We start from the raw sequence: 17837 nt of genomic DNA, 5'->3' as shown, positions 1-17837 counted from the left end.
GAAGTTGGGATATTTTTCCTCCAACAGGTTCCGGAGGAATCACCTCAAACCAGATGTTGGACTGGATTTTATTTCAMTRTCATTTGTGAATGTTAGCTAATCATTTTCAACAGTGGAGCTATAAAGGTTGAAAAAGGTTATCATTAAGTCTCATCAACATCAATATTTCCACTAAATAAGAGGCAAAAAAAATTGATAGAGGAAAAGCATCTCAGACACTGAGCCCGACCGCACCAAACTATATTTTTTATATTAGACAATTAATTTAATTTCACATAATCGCAGTGGAAGCCATTTGTTTGTTAAAGACTTAATGAAACATATTTACCATGTTTGATGTTTGTTGTAAATGATGTATACTCACAAAGAACGAGGTAATTAGTCCAAGTTTGTCGTTTTTTGAACGTTCCGAAACTACAGTGGCTGTGATGAGTCATAGCAAAGGTAAAACAACCCGAACAGGTGATTAACTCTAAACCACTTGCACCTTTTTATTCTCCGTCTTTCTGTGATTTAAGCACACCCGTTGCCATGGCAACCTCCTGCGCTCCACAAGCCGACCAGAGATTATGTTAAAAATATAACATTCAGTCTGTTACGATATCAGGTTTGCAGGGTTGATATTTATTTTGCAATCATTAATAAACCTCTCATGAACACAGCGGTGGTTGATTATTTACTTTTAAACTCCTGCTCTGCTCGTTATTTTAGTAATGGAACCAAAACGCACAGAATTGCGCAACACCTTGTTGAAACAATAATTACTGAGATTATTATTGTTGTTGGGTCATTAATTTGAACACGTTTTGTAGATTTTTTTGTTGTTGTTCTTTAATAAAGTTACAAACGTTTTAACCCAGTCAGAGGAGGACGTGCTGGTCTCAGCCTCCTGGCGGCGTTCAGTTTGTCACCTACCGCCGAGATCTACTCAAAACCTTCCGTGATCAACATATTGCTCCGCTGCTCTAGCAAAGCACGAAAAGTTCAGAAACAATATGAAAAAGTTATTCATTAACTGATTAAGTCGTGTTTTAGATTGTTCTTGAAAAACTAATCACTCATGGCTGCACAGTGAACCTATTCATGTTTTACAGCAGACAGCCGCTCCCCTCTCTTGCAGGTACTGCGTACCGCCGCTAAATCTTTTAAGGGGTACGGCAGTTCCCTGCCGTACCCCCTTACTTTCACCCCTACAGACAAGTAAAAAGAAGTTAAAAGCAGACTCACCTATCACAGACACACAGCCCAGTGGGGCAATAAGTGATGCTGGGGCAAAACCATAGGCTGCAAAGTTCCCCAGTTCCCCGACGCCCATCAGGACGACACCAGACCACCACATCCCAGACGTGTAATACGGCTTGGAGCCACGCTGAGCCTGACGGACATGGGCGTATTTCTGCCACAATATAAAGGGGGTGGGGGGAGGAGGGGAACCATCATTTAAAGTGATTTAAACCAGAGAGCTACATAGCATGCAAAACTACACACAACAGTTTCTCAGTCTCACTCAGGCTTAAGAAAAAGGAAATGCAATTAAATAAACAATACAGGATCAGATCTGATGTAATGTGACTGTTAACACACCATAACACCCTCTGCTGATTAGAATTGTATCCAGGCAGAAGCATGACACCAATTAGGTAAGTCAGTGAAGTGGGACTTAACAGTTCTAATGACACTGATTGTTCAGCTACGCTGAACAATCATTAATAAATCTGGTTTTGGAAGTTTCCGCTGCCTAATGATGATAAACGAGCAACCTCTTCAAAAACATTTGTAATCTTAACACCTCCGTCCTGTTCCTAAAAACCACACAAACTTCTGCACATCAGCCTGCTATCATTGCTAATCAGAGACCAGCTCAGCATGAGAGGCGCCATGCAGGTTCGATCAAAGTTACATAGCAAGAGAAAAACACCAGGGTATGGAATGAGTAATGTTTCTGGACTCCAGTCAGGACGACAGGTTAAGGGTGTGTGTGTGTGCGTGTGTGTGCTTGATGAACACCATTTACAGCTAATTTAGTAATCAATTAGTCATTAACTAGAGTACATAGACTCAAAAAGGGTTGAAAGAACAACGTCTTTAAAGCACTTAAGTCAATACTGTAAGTATATATATACACATACACACACACACACACAAAGATTTAAATTTAAGATAAATATAAAAAAATCTAAGTACGTTCTACCCAGATCTCCTCACTTGGCAATTTTAGCTCCATCTGGTTCAAATTCTATTTTGTATTTTTTTTAAACTCCTACTCAGCACTTTTTGCCATCTAATTATTAATCGGTTATTCCAAAAATAAACTGACACATCAGTCCAGAGATGTATTTGATGTCAAGTAAAGCAGAAAGCCCTGAGTTTTTACATACTGATTTTACAAATAGTTTTTCCAACCTTTGCCACAAACGTCAAGCGTTCACTAAGGAAATGCTATGTTGTTGTACTATAGGCAATAAAATGTTTATTTTCTTATTTATATTTTTGCATGATTACATCTTTTTATGTTTCTAATATTGTTTAAAAAAAGCTTAAGTGGTGAAGAAAAATCTCAGAATGTGCCATTTGTTTTTATCCGATGAATTATCAGAATAATCGATATACTAACCGATTACTAAAATAATCATTAGGTGCAGCCCTACTATAGTAACATCAAACACGTTCCAACTGTGCATCACTTCTTAACTGGTAAAAATCTGTTAGTTGCACAGATAAATTGGCATGTATGTTGATTTAAAATAAAAACAGGCCTGCAGCTTTTCTGCTGCTCAGACCCTAAGAGGAGATACACAGTCAGTGCCTCACGGAAGGTTTACAAAAATCCTTACGAAAACAGTAAACTATCAAAGAAAACCCGGTCGGGCGAAATAAACCTTCAGAGGCGCTGTGTTACTGCTGTCGGCTGGCGCTCCGTACCTGTATGTTGAGTGAAACACTGATGAGGACATTCCCACATATGGAGATGATGATTCCCAGGAGATAGTTCTGTGCAAACAAAGAGCGAACAGGCAGATTAGGCAACGCTCCACTTGCCAAACAACAACGCCAAACAGCCCATAATACTCCCTGCAAGTCTCATCTCCAGCTGTCACATATGTCGTTTCCATGACAACCACAGAGAGCGTCTTTCCATTGGTATTCTGTTCAGAGGCATTAATGTGCAAACCTCCTGTGGAGCTCAGGCCGCTGACGTTTAATAACATTAAAATCTTTATTCTCAGACTGTACACACACAAACACACACAAGTCAGCATTCACAAAGAAGCACCAAACATGCACAAAAACACAAACACACCTCACCTTCATAGGTTTCCCATGATACCCGACACCTTAGATGGAGGTCAGTGAACTCTTTAGTACTTTAACACTTGTGGTCAAAACACTGATTCAGGACTTTTTAAAAGCCTGAAAGAAGTAAAAAGTATTGTAGAACCAAAACATATTTAACTGAACTTAAATGGCAAAAGGTTTAAAAATTATCAGAAATGTATAACAGCATATTAGAGCCATTGTAGACAGAGAAAGAGAGAGAAAAAAAGAGTTTAAAAAAACTCAGGCATTTTGAGCTCAATCTCAGAAATCTTCTAAAAAAATGTGGGAATTGTTCTGACTTTTGAAGCTCAGATATTTCCATGTTTTTCTAGAAATTTTCTGAAATTAAAATTCTAAGATTTTCCACGCAAATGTTTAACTTTTCAAACTCAGAAATGTCCTTGCTTTTTTGAGAAAGTTACTCTCTTTTTTTCTAGCTACAGTGCCCCTAATGTTCATTGTAGAAATATGACCTGAAAGCTATGGGTTTGTTTTAAGTCCTGATCTGTGTCTGTATTTTTTGCACCTACTTTACTTTGCTGTTCAACAAGCACAAATAAAATTACAATAATTTGTTGTGGAATATAAATAACAGGCTTAAGAAATCAGAAATATACAGTGATTTTTATGTTATAGTGCTCTTTAACATTTGTCCCTATGGATCAATTTTACTACAAAAGCAATTTGCTTTTGCAGTTACATTTTAACACTTCTACCGATACTTTTACTTGTATATTATTCATGCAGGATAATCTGTTTTCTATTCAACAGGCCGAATTAAACATAATTCCTTAAGGCTGTTTCCTTAAAACGTATTAATGGGAAAAAGCTTAGGAAATGACGACTATTTGATGAACATAGCAACATTTAAGAGAAGCAGTAAACATGACTTTTCTGAAAACCTCAATCTATCTGTGGCTTAATGAGCCAGTCCAGCATTCATTCATAAACGAAAAAGAACATGTTGTGCTACATTTCTCACATCCCTGGAAAAATAGCTGCCAGGTGGAAAAACAGTTTCAGGTCATAAATGTACCGCTGGGTGAGGGAGAACAAACTTTATAAAGGAATCATAGGAATCCAAACAGCTTGGGGGTGGAACCTGAATGATGGAAACTAGAAATGGGAACCCAATCAGAGCAAATATGAGGAATAAAACAAAAGGATATGAAGCGGAGCAGGGGAGGAGATGCAGAGAAGAAAACAGATCAAGAAGATTAAAAATGAAGGAGAGGAGAATGTCAATGTTCAGGTTCAGTGGTCCACTGGGCTGATGAGACAACCGCAATGTTGTCAATGTGACTCTGCTAAAGGCAACATTTTCTTCCAGAAGACACAAAACCTGAACTACCTTCTGAGAACACCACAAACTAATCACTGCTGCTTGGTCAAAGTTGCTACTACACATTGTTTTGAGTTTTTTGTCATTTCACATTTGTTACTGACTGGGTAGAAGCACTTCATTTGTGTCAACACTAACTTACTGCCATTCAACATTTAAAAACCTGAATTTCACTTTGAAATAGGGTTGATTAATCGCAAATAATCAGTGACTGAAATGATCTTCAGTGAATTTAGTAACTGGTTAATTGTTAGCTGGCGTTTACAGACCCTCCCAAAAAACGATCACTTGTTGAAAGAGTGCCACAGTCAGAGCTGTAATTAAACCAAAACTATACAAAATATACAGAAAAGAAATAGAATTATTTGCTGTTTTTACACAGTTTCAATATTGTATTAAGTTAACTGTAAACCATTTAATATTCCAGTCCAACAAAAATATTACAATGACATTCGTAAGGTACTTCCATCTGTTTTGTGTAGGCTGTGTACATAAGGTAAATGAATAAGTCACTCCAGAGGATCCAGCAGCAGGAATGAAACAAGGAGAGACTTAGCCGTTGCTTTCCCTAAAACTCCAAAGCCCATTTCTATTTGTTTCTGATTTACCTCCTCATTACACAACATAATTCCGTAAGTCCATTCAACATACAACGTTGTGAGGTAAAACCACTGCTCTATGTTGCATGAAAGTGCTTTTTATCTTCTTTGGTAGCCTGAAAAATGATTTAAGCCCTATGGATTTATGGGTGATCTGAAATTCACATTCAGTCTTATCTTTCTCTGCTTCCATGATTTCAACCCCCTGCTCACTGCTTTCACTTTGGCACCATGTCTGATGATGAGCCCACTGACCTGGAACATACCTGAGCTGGGATGATACATCACCAGAGCACAGCAGGATTTAGACATCAGTCTGTTTGTTTTTCTATATCAGCTCCAATGATTGCAGTGTGTGAGAGGAAAACAGGATTTCTTGGAGGAGGAGGTAGGGAGCAGATGGGCAGAGCGCTGATAAGATTCCTGAGGGACCAACACCAAGTCAAGGTAAATAGTGTCCGAGTGTGGAGGGGGTGGGGAGGAGGGGAGGAAGGATGCAGCAGTTCATTCCTACGTTAAGCCAGAAAGACTGATAGACCAGGGTACGGCTCAAATGATTAATCGTGATTAATCAAATATCGACATGATTGATTGTGATTTAGTCATTATTAAACATAATAATGATGATTAATCATTATAAATACAACCAGTTTGTTGTGATTATAATTGATTATTTCAATAATCATCAACTAATCTCGTCATTGATTAATTGTCAATTGGACTATGACACTAAAACATCTTTTAACAAAATCTCCTTTTAAGAAGCTTTGGATATCCAATTATTAATCAGTTCGTCCAAAAAATATATAATTAAGAGATTGGCCCTACGGTGTGTTGATGTTAAATCAAGGAGATGCATTCTTAGTGATCAAGTATTCACTAAACGAAGGCTGTTATTGGATTTTAGGCAAGAAAATGTTGTTTCCCAATTAAAAAACTGATTTCTTCATTTGTATCTTTTAATGTATTTCTAATATTGTACAAAAAGGCTTAAGTGGTTTTAAATGAAAAATATGCAGAATGTGTCAATCTTTATAAGATCAATCACCAATTAATCACCAGAGTAATCAATAAAATAATCGAGTAATTGATAGTATAATTGATTACTAAAATTAGCTGCAGCCCTAGATCAGGGTAGGATTTCAGTGTCTCTGCTGCTGATTTACAGGGAGGTGTATGGCATCCTCCATCAAATGCACTCTGTTCACTACAAACATCAATAACCTTGTCAGGCTTTCCAAGAGACTGCATGAGGGGTCTGAAGAGGCTGCCGGCTAATGCCAAGAGGAACCGGAGGGCAGAACGAGACCTGCCCTCCCCCTGGGCAGGTCTCATGTGAGAAGGTGTTAGGGTAGTGGATGAAATGCCTGAGGATAGTTCATTTCACACACCTCACACTGGAGAAAGCAATTTAAAGTGTGAGCAGGGATTCATCTCACCTTCTACTGGATTCATTCCCATCATACCAAGCGTGCCAGCGAGCGGAATTCAACTAATTACAGCGAATTAGGCTCTCCTTTGTTTATTTGTTGCCTGTCGAAGACAGGAGGTGTGCTTTTGGAGTAGTCGGGAAAAGAGAGAGGGGGGTCTCAGCAGGAATCAAGCACCTCACTCAAACAGCGGAAGATTAATGCTCTACTCACTGAGGGAGACAAATTCGCATGAGAAAATGGGAAAGAGAAAGCAAGCGGTGGAGGAAGACCAAGGGAGAGAGAGAAAGAGAGAGAGCTTTTTCCGTCACAGGAAGAGCAAACAAAGCAGCCGAGGCCGGTTCGCTGGGAGGGTCTATTACTTAGCAAACATTACAAACTTTGCACACAGAGAGCAGGAGACTGGACGCTGCAAAGCTGCTTATGTTGGAGGGGTGTTTGCTTCCAAGCAGGAGCAAGTGGAGAAGATTTCAATGTTTTTATGCTCAGAATTGTGGAAAGGGAGTAGATTAAACACCTACAGAACAGGACAGATTAAATAATACTGGATTAGCTAATCTGTTAAAAACACTCAGTACTTGAAATATTTTGGTTTTGGTTTCCATTATATTTGAGCTTCCTCCACCATGGAGGCTCAAATATACACATACACCCCCACTAATGGACTGAAAACAATGACAGAGGATTATGTTGTCGTTCTTAGACTTGGCCATAATTGGGTATTCCTACAGGATAATCATCCCAAACTGTTTTTGAATACATAAATAAAAGGCTAAGTCGTCTTCTCAAATATGCTGGACAATCTTTCAACTGTACTTAAAAGCTGGGTTTGACTGAATGCATAATTTTGACCCCGTTTAGATTAGATCCACAATAAATTTAAACTTGTGTATCTACTTCTTGTTTTTATTGCATTGCTAATAGGGTGCATTGATTGTAGTTTTCTGGCCGATCACCAAAGTTTAAAAAGCTTGATCTATCAATTCTAATTTTGGCTGATAATATTTTAGTCTAAAAGTCACCAAATATGATAAAAAGTTCACCAAGTTGGTAACAGTGGAGTGACCATTGTTAACCATGCATGTGCAGACATGATCTGGTGCAATCTGTCAGTCCTCTCTCACGGCAGAGCAAAAGGGAACAGCAGCTGATTTAGACCTTAACCTTAGGAGGTGGATAAGATTGGTTTCACATGCAAGCATCGGACAATCTCACTGATCACCCAAAATAAAAAGAAATTGGGGTAAATTCATCACTCCCAATTTCTAATAGCCCTAAATGAATGTGGCAGTGATGGTGGTTTTTGCACTGTAAACCACTCACTATGCTACAAATACGGTTCATAAAATACCAGAGTAAACTATTCAAAGTAGGACATTGTAACACGTGCTTAGTTAAAAGTTAAAATGGCATCACATAAATATCCCGGTGGTCTTTTTACCTGGCACTTTGAAGTCATACTTACACAAACGTTAGCTGTGCTCCAACTCCAACAGGCCTGAAAATCAGGATTAAAGAAAAAGAAACTGAAAATTTGTTCACTTATGCTGGTTTTATTTACTGTCCCAGAGGAGAAATTAGTTATGTGATTTCCAAACTTAACTGCAGCCTGTGTCATGTAAATTAGATCACACACATAAAGTTGGATTCTTTTGCCATCTACTTAACCTGAACCATGTTCATAAAAATCTATGGATTAAACAAGAACAACATTTATGATGATAAACTGCCATTCAGTCATCCTGGGCTTGAATATTTTATAAATTCTTGACATTTAGCCATGTCCATGAACCATTAAAACTCACCTTTTCAAATATTAATACATATAAGCACAAATTAGTTGCATGGATTGTTGCCAAGGTCTGGAAGAACACCCAAACATTCCCTGCTGAGATACATGGAAATTGTTTAGGATGTTCAACAAGACTGAAGTTTGCCATGAACTGAAAACTGCTGAAATTGTTCACAATGAAAATGTTTTTACATCATCATAGACTGACATGGTGGCAGATGACTACATGGAGAAGTCAAATGCCTTCTGGGTGAAATGATAATGGACCTTCAATTGAAAATGGGAGTTAATGCTGACTGATCGTGTTACGCTCTCCCAGTTGTCAGATGTAAGGATAAGACGGGACTGTGGAAAAAAAATCTTATAAGATACAAAGCAGAGCCAGTTCAACGTTATAATCCTCTAGCATCCATCTAATGAAAGAAATATGTTACCGTGGTAACAACACTTTCGCTTTGATCTAAGTGCTAAATGCATTTGGACAGCTACTGTGTTACAGGATAAGGAGAGTTGCCCGACACACATTTACAGCCTGTCCTCATGTTGAAGCTGCCTAGTTAAAGGCCCCTCGAGTCTCCAATCTGAGCCTACCTATCTTGATGTATCAACTTGTATGAGGAATAATAAAAATGATCCAAAAATTGGGATTCTTGGCTAAAACTATGGTGTGAAAAAGACTAAAAACTTCAAATGAAAAGTCAAAGTGGAACTTTCAAACCAAAGAGTCTAAAAAGTTAAACTGTCAAGCACAGTGATATTAGCAGTATGCAATATTTTGTGGTATTGTGATAAATATTATAATAAAAAAAATATGTATGTATGGATGGATGGATGGATGGATGGATGGATGGATGGATGGATGGATGGATGGATGGATGGATGGATGGATTTTTTGGGAATCTTTGGCTCTCCATGGAAACGCTTTCATAATAACACAAACTTTAATATTGTTCTTGAAAAACATTCGCATGACTTACTTAAAGAAGTTTGCTTCATGTCGCCAAATTGTACACAGTGACTTAATTTAATCATATTTTCAAATTTGCTGATATTTATTGACGCTTTAGTGGGGAAAAAAGAGCAAAAAGAGCATTCGTAAGTGAAATTTATCATGACAATGATAAATCTAAATTCTCATGATGATAAATGTTACACAATAAATGATAAACGATACGATAGATATCCACCTTTACTACTAAGTGGGCGGTTGAATGTAAAACTGTACTGGTTCGAGACAGATGAGAGGAACTGATTCCACTCCATGCTATGACACTGACCAACAGTGAGATGGACAGACCAACAGACAGACTTGGAGACAGCATGGCCTTTTGTGTCCAAAGACAATAGGCAACTGTCCCTCTATGGGATGGGCTGATCTTTTTCATTGCTGCGGTGGACACGAAGGAGCACGTAGGATGAAAGAGTCAAATCAAAGAGCAAAGGGGAAGTAATGACGTGCAAGCTCTTGATAGTCATCGCTGGTTTTGATAATTGTAAGAAATTATGCACCAACATTCCTGGTGGACTCGGAAAATACATTTTTTCCTCAAACTCTGAAAACATTTAACTCCCAACTACATGTTTACTAAGCAGGGCTTTTGATCAAAATCAAGACACTGAACTAATAACCAGTAGAGACGTCAGCCAGAAGCATAAACAATGGCTATTCTTAGAAACTTAAATGAATTACAGCTCCAAATATGTAGGGCAATTAGATAATCAAAATGTATTCTGTGCTTTGGGGGCAAAAAAATGTGCAAATGGTGCACCAAGTGGCTGTTAAATCTGAATATATTTAGCAAGATGGAAACTTTCGCTTATTGACTGGCAGAGAATCGTGGTATGGTATGTAAAAGTGAACTCTTTAAGTTGCTTGTAGCATTGAAGAAAAACATGATGAGTTATGAAACGGAGTGAGACAGACAGATATTGTCCCCTGGTAGTTAGGGATGTTCCATGGGATGGTGGGTAGCTGGGACCATTAGGCAGCTGCTCAGGACTTCGTACAGTAGATCTATTCTCTAACATCTCACCCAAGAGCCATTACTCATTACTCACGCCTCTTTCTTTCCTCCTCTGCCACTCTCTCTTTCTCTCCCTGGCCCCCGCTGGTAATGTCACCCAGAGGAAACATGCCAATAAAGGAAAGAAACACTTTGCAGAGGAAAATGAGCATCAGGAGAATGTGCCTCGCGAAAAGGGCAAGAGGACATTTAGGCAGGCAAAAATACACACAGTGGGACATTAGTAAACACACATTATCTACAACAGACGGACAGAAAAGGCTAAATATCTGAAAATCAGATCTGATTGAAAAGACAGATCGAGAGAGTCTGCTAGTCACATTTCGGGAGACTAAAAAAGGCTTTCGACACAATGTTTAGTCACGATCACTTTAAAAGGTAGTTGAAAAGTTTGCCAACAGCAGATCTCTGCCATGTCAGCTTCCTGGTTCACACCACTCTTCATTACACCAAAAGCTTCAGAAGCAAAGGTTGTGTTTTAGATAATAAAAAAAAGTTGTTGAATTATTGAAATTTCTTTACAAAAGCATACGCCAACAAAACACAGTTTTAGACAGCTAGGGTGTCCATTAGCAACAGCTGATTAAGCATTATAAAGAGCACAGCTTACAAGAAGCATTTAGCATTAGTGCTGAAGTCGGACTACTAAAAATCAAGTAACTAACATTATTTGAAACCATTAAAAAGTCAAGAGTATTATTCAAAGATTGCATGGTGGCAAAAAGCAAGGAAACATTTTTAGGGGGAATTTGAGTGTCACAAATTTTCACAGGTTTCAATGTAAACTCAGTGATGATATTTCCACACTAGCAGTCCTAATATTTGATACTTAACCTACACACATACTGGAATCAACTTAAACTTCTTTTAATGCTGTACCAGAAGGAACTGTTGTATCCAACATTTTGGTTAAACACCTGATATCAGCCTCTGCTGATCATGATGCACGAGAAATTGAGAACACTTCTAAATTTTAGCTGTAGTCTAATCCTAATATTTAGTCAAGATTCTTCATCAAATATAATAACCAGGGATAGCAGAATTAGATTTACTGAATTAATGGTAACTGACATTTAAAAACTAACATGCTTGTTTAGACTTAGAGACTGTTTTTATAACTTTTGTTAAATGGACAGGAAAGAGAAGCGAAAGACTTGCAGCAAATGGCCCGAGACCGGGAATTGAACCCGGGACAACCGCGTCGAGGACAACAGCCTCACAATCACACATTATGGTGTGCGCGCGCGCCACCAACTGAGAAATTCTCCGCCCGATTTAGGAAATTTTAATGACTAATACGCTCTAAAAAATTCTGAACCGGGAAAGATGCCGTGTTGTCCAACAAGATGGATGGGTTGAATGTGTTGAGGTGGACGGCTGATATCTTAAAGCTTTAAAGTTGTAAATTTAATTGGTAAGAACCTGTGTCTGTGAGACAAAGTCTTCTTTTAATAGTATAACGACTTTCATTCAAAGAGGTCCCAACACATTAAGTCAACAAAGTTAAGTTTAAACTTAAAGCGCACGAACACGCAATAATAAGATGACTGCATCACCATGCGCCATTAATTCTCGACACAGCTCAGTCTTTTCATTTTTCCCGAGTGAAAAGTTAAACCAACTCACCTGGAGCGGATTTTGAACAATCTGCGCTCGCAGAGCTTCGGCGGAAATTAAAGGAACAGTAGCGTTAAAATCACTTGAATTCTCCATTTTTCTCCCTTATCACGTAACAAGGAAATGTTCCTCCGTTAGAACTGCCGCTCCCGTCCCATATTTATCTCGCTAAACGACCCCCAAAGCATCCCACGTCCGGAGTCGCTCCAGTCGAAACTCGAGAGGAAAAGTTCACCTCTGATGTCAACCCGGATCAGGAGTTTGTGATGGATTCAAGTGCGGCTGGGAAAATTGAACTCTCATACTCAAAACCACAAACAATACGCGATGGTTGCAATTTCTGGATCAAATTATCACGTCTTCATTCTTACGGAGAATGCAGAAGAATTTTGTGTGCATAATAAAATATTTTTCAACCATAGCAGCACAATTATTGTCTCTAAATGTTTCGGTAGCAAAAAATTTGACATAGGCATTTCTAGTGTAGAAAATTACGACAGGTGGAGGGGTGGGCGCATATCACCTCCAAGTACGAGCAATGTGCAAAAATAACAGCATACTGTGCAAGTTGTTGTTTTGCACAGTGCTTGCCTGGATGTAAGGTTACTGATCAGACCATGTTGGACGGAGATGACCAGAATGTTAAGGAGTTATTTAAAAACCCGGATTCACCCAGATTCTTTTATGTTGTGATCAGTGCTTTTAAATTCCCTTTTAAGGTCGGATGAAGCAGTTTTATTGGCAGAAGTTTATAACACTGGGGTTGAAAAGGAAAGTGAATTTCATTTTCTGTTTGGCACATCAGTCGAGCCTCCCAGGTTGTTGGAACAGTGAGTTGTGGAAGCCGTAAAGAAGCATTGATAATCTAAGGAAACAAACATCAAGGCCTTCATAGCACCACTTTGATGTGTGGCTCTAGTAAAATTTAGATATTGTTTCCATTCGGTTCTATAAAACCTCCTAAATGGGCATTCAGTTTTCCAACAAACAGACAGAACAAAATTTTTTATGGAACAGTTACAGTGGAACTATGGACATCATTTGCTTCCCTGTCCAATAGCTTGTAAAACCACCATTAGCAACAATAACCCTCAGTAGTTATTTTTTGTAGCCGTAACATTCACATACTCTACTTCCAACAAATTCAAGCTGCTTGAGGTATGATAAACACTTTTTGGCCCGCACTGCCCACATATGTAGCTTTCAACATCAATTTGAATAAAGTGACTCCTGTCTTTTAAAGGGGCAGTGTCATGTAAAATCAACTCTTTTAAGCTTTACATTGTGTTATAATATTATTTCTTCATTGAAACACATAGATGGAGTGTTGCCTTGATTTGTGGCTGAGCAATGTGCAAAAATAACAGGATACTGTGCATAGGTTATTGATCTCATACATGATTGAGAAACCCTTTAATCTCCATGGCAACAGATCAGCTGTGCAAAACGCCTGGGTGGACCTAGCCCCGCCTTTGAGGACAAAACTCCCCCTCGGAGCTACGGTTTCCGAGCTTCCGCCTCACAGAGCAGCCGTTTTCCATGACTCCTACCCAGATCCTTCAGACTAGCCACCAACAATTAGCAAACACCTGGTGGAACTGGAACTTATAGGAGCCGCTTCTCAGTGCAACACTGGTAGAAATGTTGGTAAAGGGTTAACAGAGGAGCCATATTGTGATAACTTCATGAAGATGGAGTTTCAGAAAGAGCAGTTACTTGATTATCATGTAAAATGGCACTACATGCCTGGAAAACACCCATCCATCCATCCATCCATCCATCCATCCATCCATCCATCCATCCATCCATCCATCCATCCATTTTCTTTACACCCTTGTCCCCTAGTGGGGTCGGGAGGGGTGCTGGTGCCTCCAGCTAACATTCCGGGCGAGAGGCGGGGGACACCCTGGACAGGTCGCCAGTTTGTCGCAGGGCAACACAGAGACAGACAGGACACACAATCATGCACACACACCTAGGGACAATTTGGAGAGGCCAATTAACCTGACAGTCATGTTTTTGGACTGTGGGAGGAAGACGGAGTACCCGAAGAAAAGCCACGCATGCACAGGGAGAACATGCAAACTCCATGCAGGAAGCACGAACCCAGAACCTTCTTGCTGCAAGGCAACAACTCTACCAACTGCGCCACTGTGCAGTTGGTAGAGCAGCCCGCCTGGAAAACACATAATACATTTAAAGCTCGGGAAGTCCTAGCTAAACCTGTTCCATCTGCTGGGCACACTCAGGAGGACAGCAGGGAAATCAAAGAGACACACGTCAGTCAGTTGCCTGCGCAGTCCAGGAAGCAGAAAATGATTCAAAGGAGCTACAGTGTTTCCCACTTGTTGTTAAACTGCTAATGATCTCAATGACACACCAAGCAAGTGTGTCATTGTGGATGAGTATACATATTCATGTTCCTCTTTCCTTTTAGGAAGCTCATCAGCAGCTACATGGATGACAAAACAAGAAGAGGCGATTATAACAAATGAGGCTGCACACGTCGATTCAGGTGATAATATCTGTTCTGCGTTCAGAATGGGTCCAGCTGCGGCTGCTGGTCAAAGGGACGCCCAGGGAAACGCTGCTGTTTGTCTTTCATGGGTTTTCATTGATCCCTGCTTTGAATAAAGGAATGATGAATGCAATTCATCTTCTATGTGACTGTGTTTTTAATATAAAATTCAGATCTGGTCTGTTGCAATCTGCTACACTGATTTTCACTAAATTGTTGTTTGATTACAAACTACAACTTCTTTTGCTGTGAGCGTCAATGTGAATAAGTATTTTTTGTTTAGTAAAAGCTGATTAAAAGCTGCATTAATCCAGAAATTCTCAATCATTTTGAGTTTGTGTTTCAGTCAGTGCTGTTCCCCTGGTTGGTGTGCAGCCATGACACAAAGCCTCATGTGAATAATATTGAAACAGACAATATCTGTCATTTTAAAATACTTAGTCAGGATCAATCACTGGTTACTTTTGCCTGTGTAAAATAGTTTCTATAAACATATTTTTTTATTTGACTTTTTCAGCTATTTTAAACGATGTTGTAGCTGTTTGAATTATTCAGATGCAAAATTGACAAGTGGCCAACAGGACCTTGGCAGGGTCTTCCAGACTCTACAAATAACCCAGAGCAATGCAAATAATTTAGTTTGGATTTTTTTAGTAAAAAAAAAAAAAAAAAGGAGGAATTTTGATGTTTCCCACAATTCAATATTTCACCTGAAGGAGAGAAACTGTCAGAACAAGCGGAGCTTTCCGGAGGAACGTCTGGCTTGTAGAAACACAGCAGATCAACTCTGATCTGACAGCCAAACATGCATCAAGCCGACACAAATACAGAAATTGATTGAAAAAAAAACCCTCTGCATTGCAAGTGTTTTTTCTTTCTTCTTTTTCTTTTTAAAGATTTCTGCCTGTTGCATAAGTTGCCGTGTTTCCAATTTTTTCATGATGACGCCTCAATATTTGTAAGTAGACTACACATTCAAACAGAAACCAGCATAAAGTCTCACTTCCCATCAAATTCTCATAATGACAAAGAATGTTTCAGAAACGTTAAGCTATGATTATTTCTGGTGAAAGTGTTAGATTAGGGAGGACACAACAGTTTTATATTTGTCAAACTGAATCTGTGAATCGCTTCTGACTATTACATGAGGCCATCAAGTGAGGAAGACTCTAGTCCCATCAGGACGATGAATCCAGCTGTTCTGTGACAAACAGTTTGCTAGATATAGAAATAACTTCACTATCATCTGTTCAGAAAAGAAGACTGGGCAACCAAATTTGTACTCCATGAGCTCCTTCAACACCATTAAAAAAATCACATAAATTAAGAATCATAAATAAAAAACAAAAAACAAAAACTCCCCACTTTCATCATATGCATTAAAAATTACACAAAAACTCATATTGAGTTTAAAAACCTGATAACCTGGGGATAAAAATTTTTTTTTAACACTGTTGTCTGGTCAGGGAGAAAGTTTGGAAAATGTTTAAAGCAAAGTTAGGTTAAAATACAAAACTTTCAACTTTAAACAGGATTGAAAAAGAAAACTACTAAGAAGTGTCAAAGAAATGTTCACTTATACCAGACAATGATAACATTAATCAGAAAGCCTTATTTTAAAAAAACAACGGAATCATTTCTATTTATTTGCATCTTTTAATGGATTTATTGTTTATGTGGCTTATGTGGTCAAATGAGAAATCTTTATAATGCGCCATTTTAAAAATCTGATTAATTGATTAATCATCAGAATAACAGATAGATTAATCAATCAGTAAAATAATCTAAGTTGGAGCTCTTTGTATATGCAGGGCAGTTGATGATTATTTTATTTTTATTGTTTTTGTTGTTCTGTTTTTTGTTTTTTTTATGGACCATATTTGTGGCTGAATAAATAGGATTGTTTGATTGATTAGTAGAGTGGTGAACTGAATGGGAAAAATATCTCAAAATACTTGGCTGAGCCACTTTAGGGGATCACCATGCTTTAAGGATTGTAATATTGTTTCATTTTGAAGAGTATATGCCACGTCTTTATTCAACATCTTGGAAAAGTTTGCACTACAGATATATTTAACCAGCTTAAGGCTAAAATACTGCATCTCTTCAGTTTTAAATAGCTTTTTTTTTCTTCCTTTCTATAACACCTGTACTTAAGCTTAGCACGCATGAAACTCGAGTTGCCAGCCACAGAATCTGTAGTACTTATGTTTTTTCACGCAGCAGATGTGGCTTTCATAGCTCTGAAACGCCGGCCTGTTGAGCAGGATCTGTGACTGAAGTCCTCCCCCACCCAAACAACACCACACTGAGCCTCCAGTTAAAGTAATTAACTCAGCTTTTACTGCTCCTTTAGACGAAACAGAGCAATAATTGGGTATTATCTTTTTTTTTTAATTGTTGCAAGTGCTGCACCTGTCTAAAAAGCATTTGCTTTCCTCCACTCATTAATTCAGCTTTTTTTCTCCCCTCTTTCAATTCCTCATCCAGCTGTAAGTCGAGTTGTTGCCGCTTTAAATTTCGATGTCAAAGCACATTTGATTCATGTCAAGCATGTAAACCTTAGTTAAAAGGCGGATTTATTATTTCAATATGTTCGGTGTATAATTGCTGTCGATGAAAGTAACACTGGGAGTGAAGCGGCTCCTCCACCTCCCATCTGTATTCATTCTGCACTCGGTCCTGACTGAGTCAGCCAGCTTTCTCCGCCATAATAATCAAGACCCATTTGATGTGATTACTGTGGCGTGAAGCGGAAGAGCCAAGACGGCTGAAAGCACATTTTATTCCATATGTCAGAATAACAGGAGTAAATAGATTCCACCTTTTTATTATTTCTACAAATCTCCCAGTAGCCTGCTGGTTTGTCTGTCAGAGATGCACTCTGGGTGACAGCTGAAGGCTTCAGTGAGACTTCAGACGACGCTGATGTTTTCAGCCACGAATGAGGTCAACACGTTGTTGAACCTTCACCTCTAATGGAGAAAGCCCTGAAGAGACGAGATACACTGGGCAAAACATTTTTTTTTCTCAGTTATATGGCACTGTCAGTGTTGATTTTACAGTTAAAAATGGTGCAGAAGTTAATGTTCTACTGTGAAAGAAAAATGTTTTAAAGGGGCAGTATGATATGTCTTTCATTACATGGCACAGTCAAGTAACTATGTTCATTTCAGTTGTTAAAAACATGCTATATA

The 17837-nt window shown here is 38.7% G+C and overlaps 1 protein-coding gene across 2 annotated transcripts in view; it reads right to left on the bottom strand.

Annotated features, from left to right (window-relative positions):
- The window catches only part of nipal2 (NIPA like domain containing 2), a 29799-nt gene extending 17400 nt beyond the window's left edge, over positions 1–12399 (bottom strand). The window contains exons 1-4 of one of the 2 annotated variants that reach the window (XM_008432882.2): positions 12132–12399; positions 8155–8187; positions 2923–2991; positions 1228–1396 (exon numbers count right to left, since the gene is read on the bottom strand). In XM_008432882.2, coding sequence (XP_008431104.1) covers positions 1228–1396; positions 2923–2991; positions 8155–8187; positions 12132–12218 — 358 coding nt within the window. In that variant the 5' untranslated portion in view covers positions 12219–12399. The remainder of the gene's footprint in view (positions 1–1227; positions 1397–2922; positions 2992–8154; positions 8188–12131) is intronic. The other variant, XM_008432883.2, reaches the window with a different exon arrangement.
- Positions 12400–17837: the final 5438 nt, after the last annotated feature.

Source organism: Poecilia reticulata, linkage group LG16, assembly GCF_000633615.1.
Source record: "Poecilia reticulata strain Guanapo linkage group LG16, Guppy_female_1.0+MT, whole genome shotgun sequence".
Lineage (NCBI taxonomy): Eukaryota > Metazoa > Chordata > Actinopteri > Cyprinodontiformes > Poeciliidae > Poecilia > Poecilia reticulata.
This window is presented reverse-complemented; position numbering and strand designations above follow the sequence as displayed.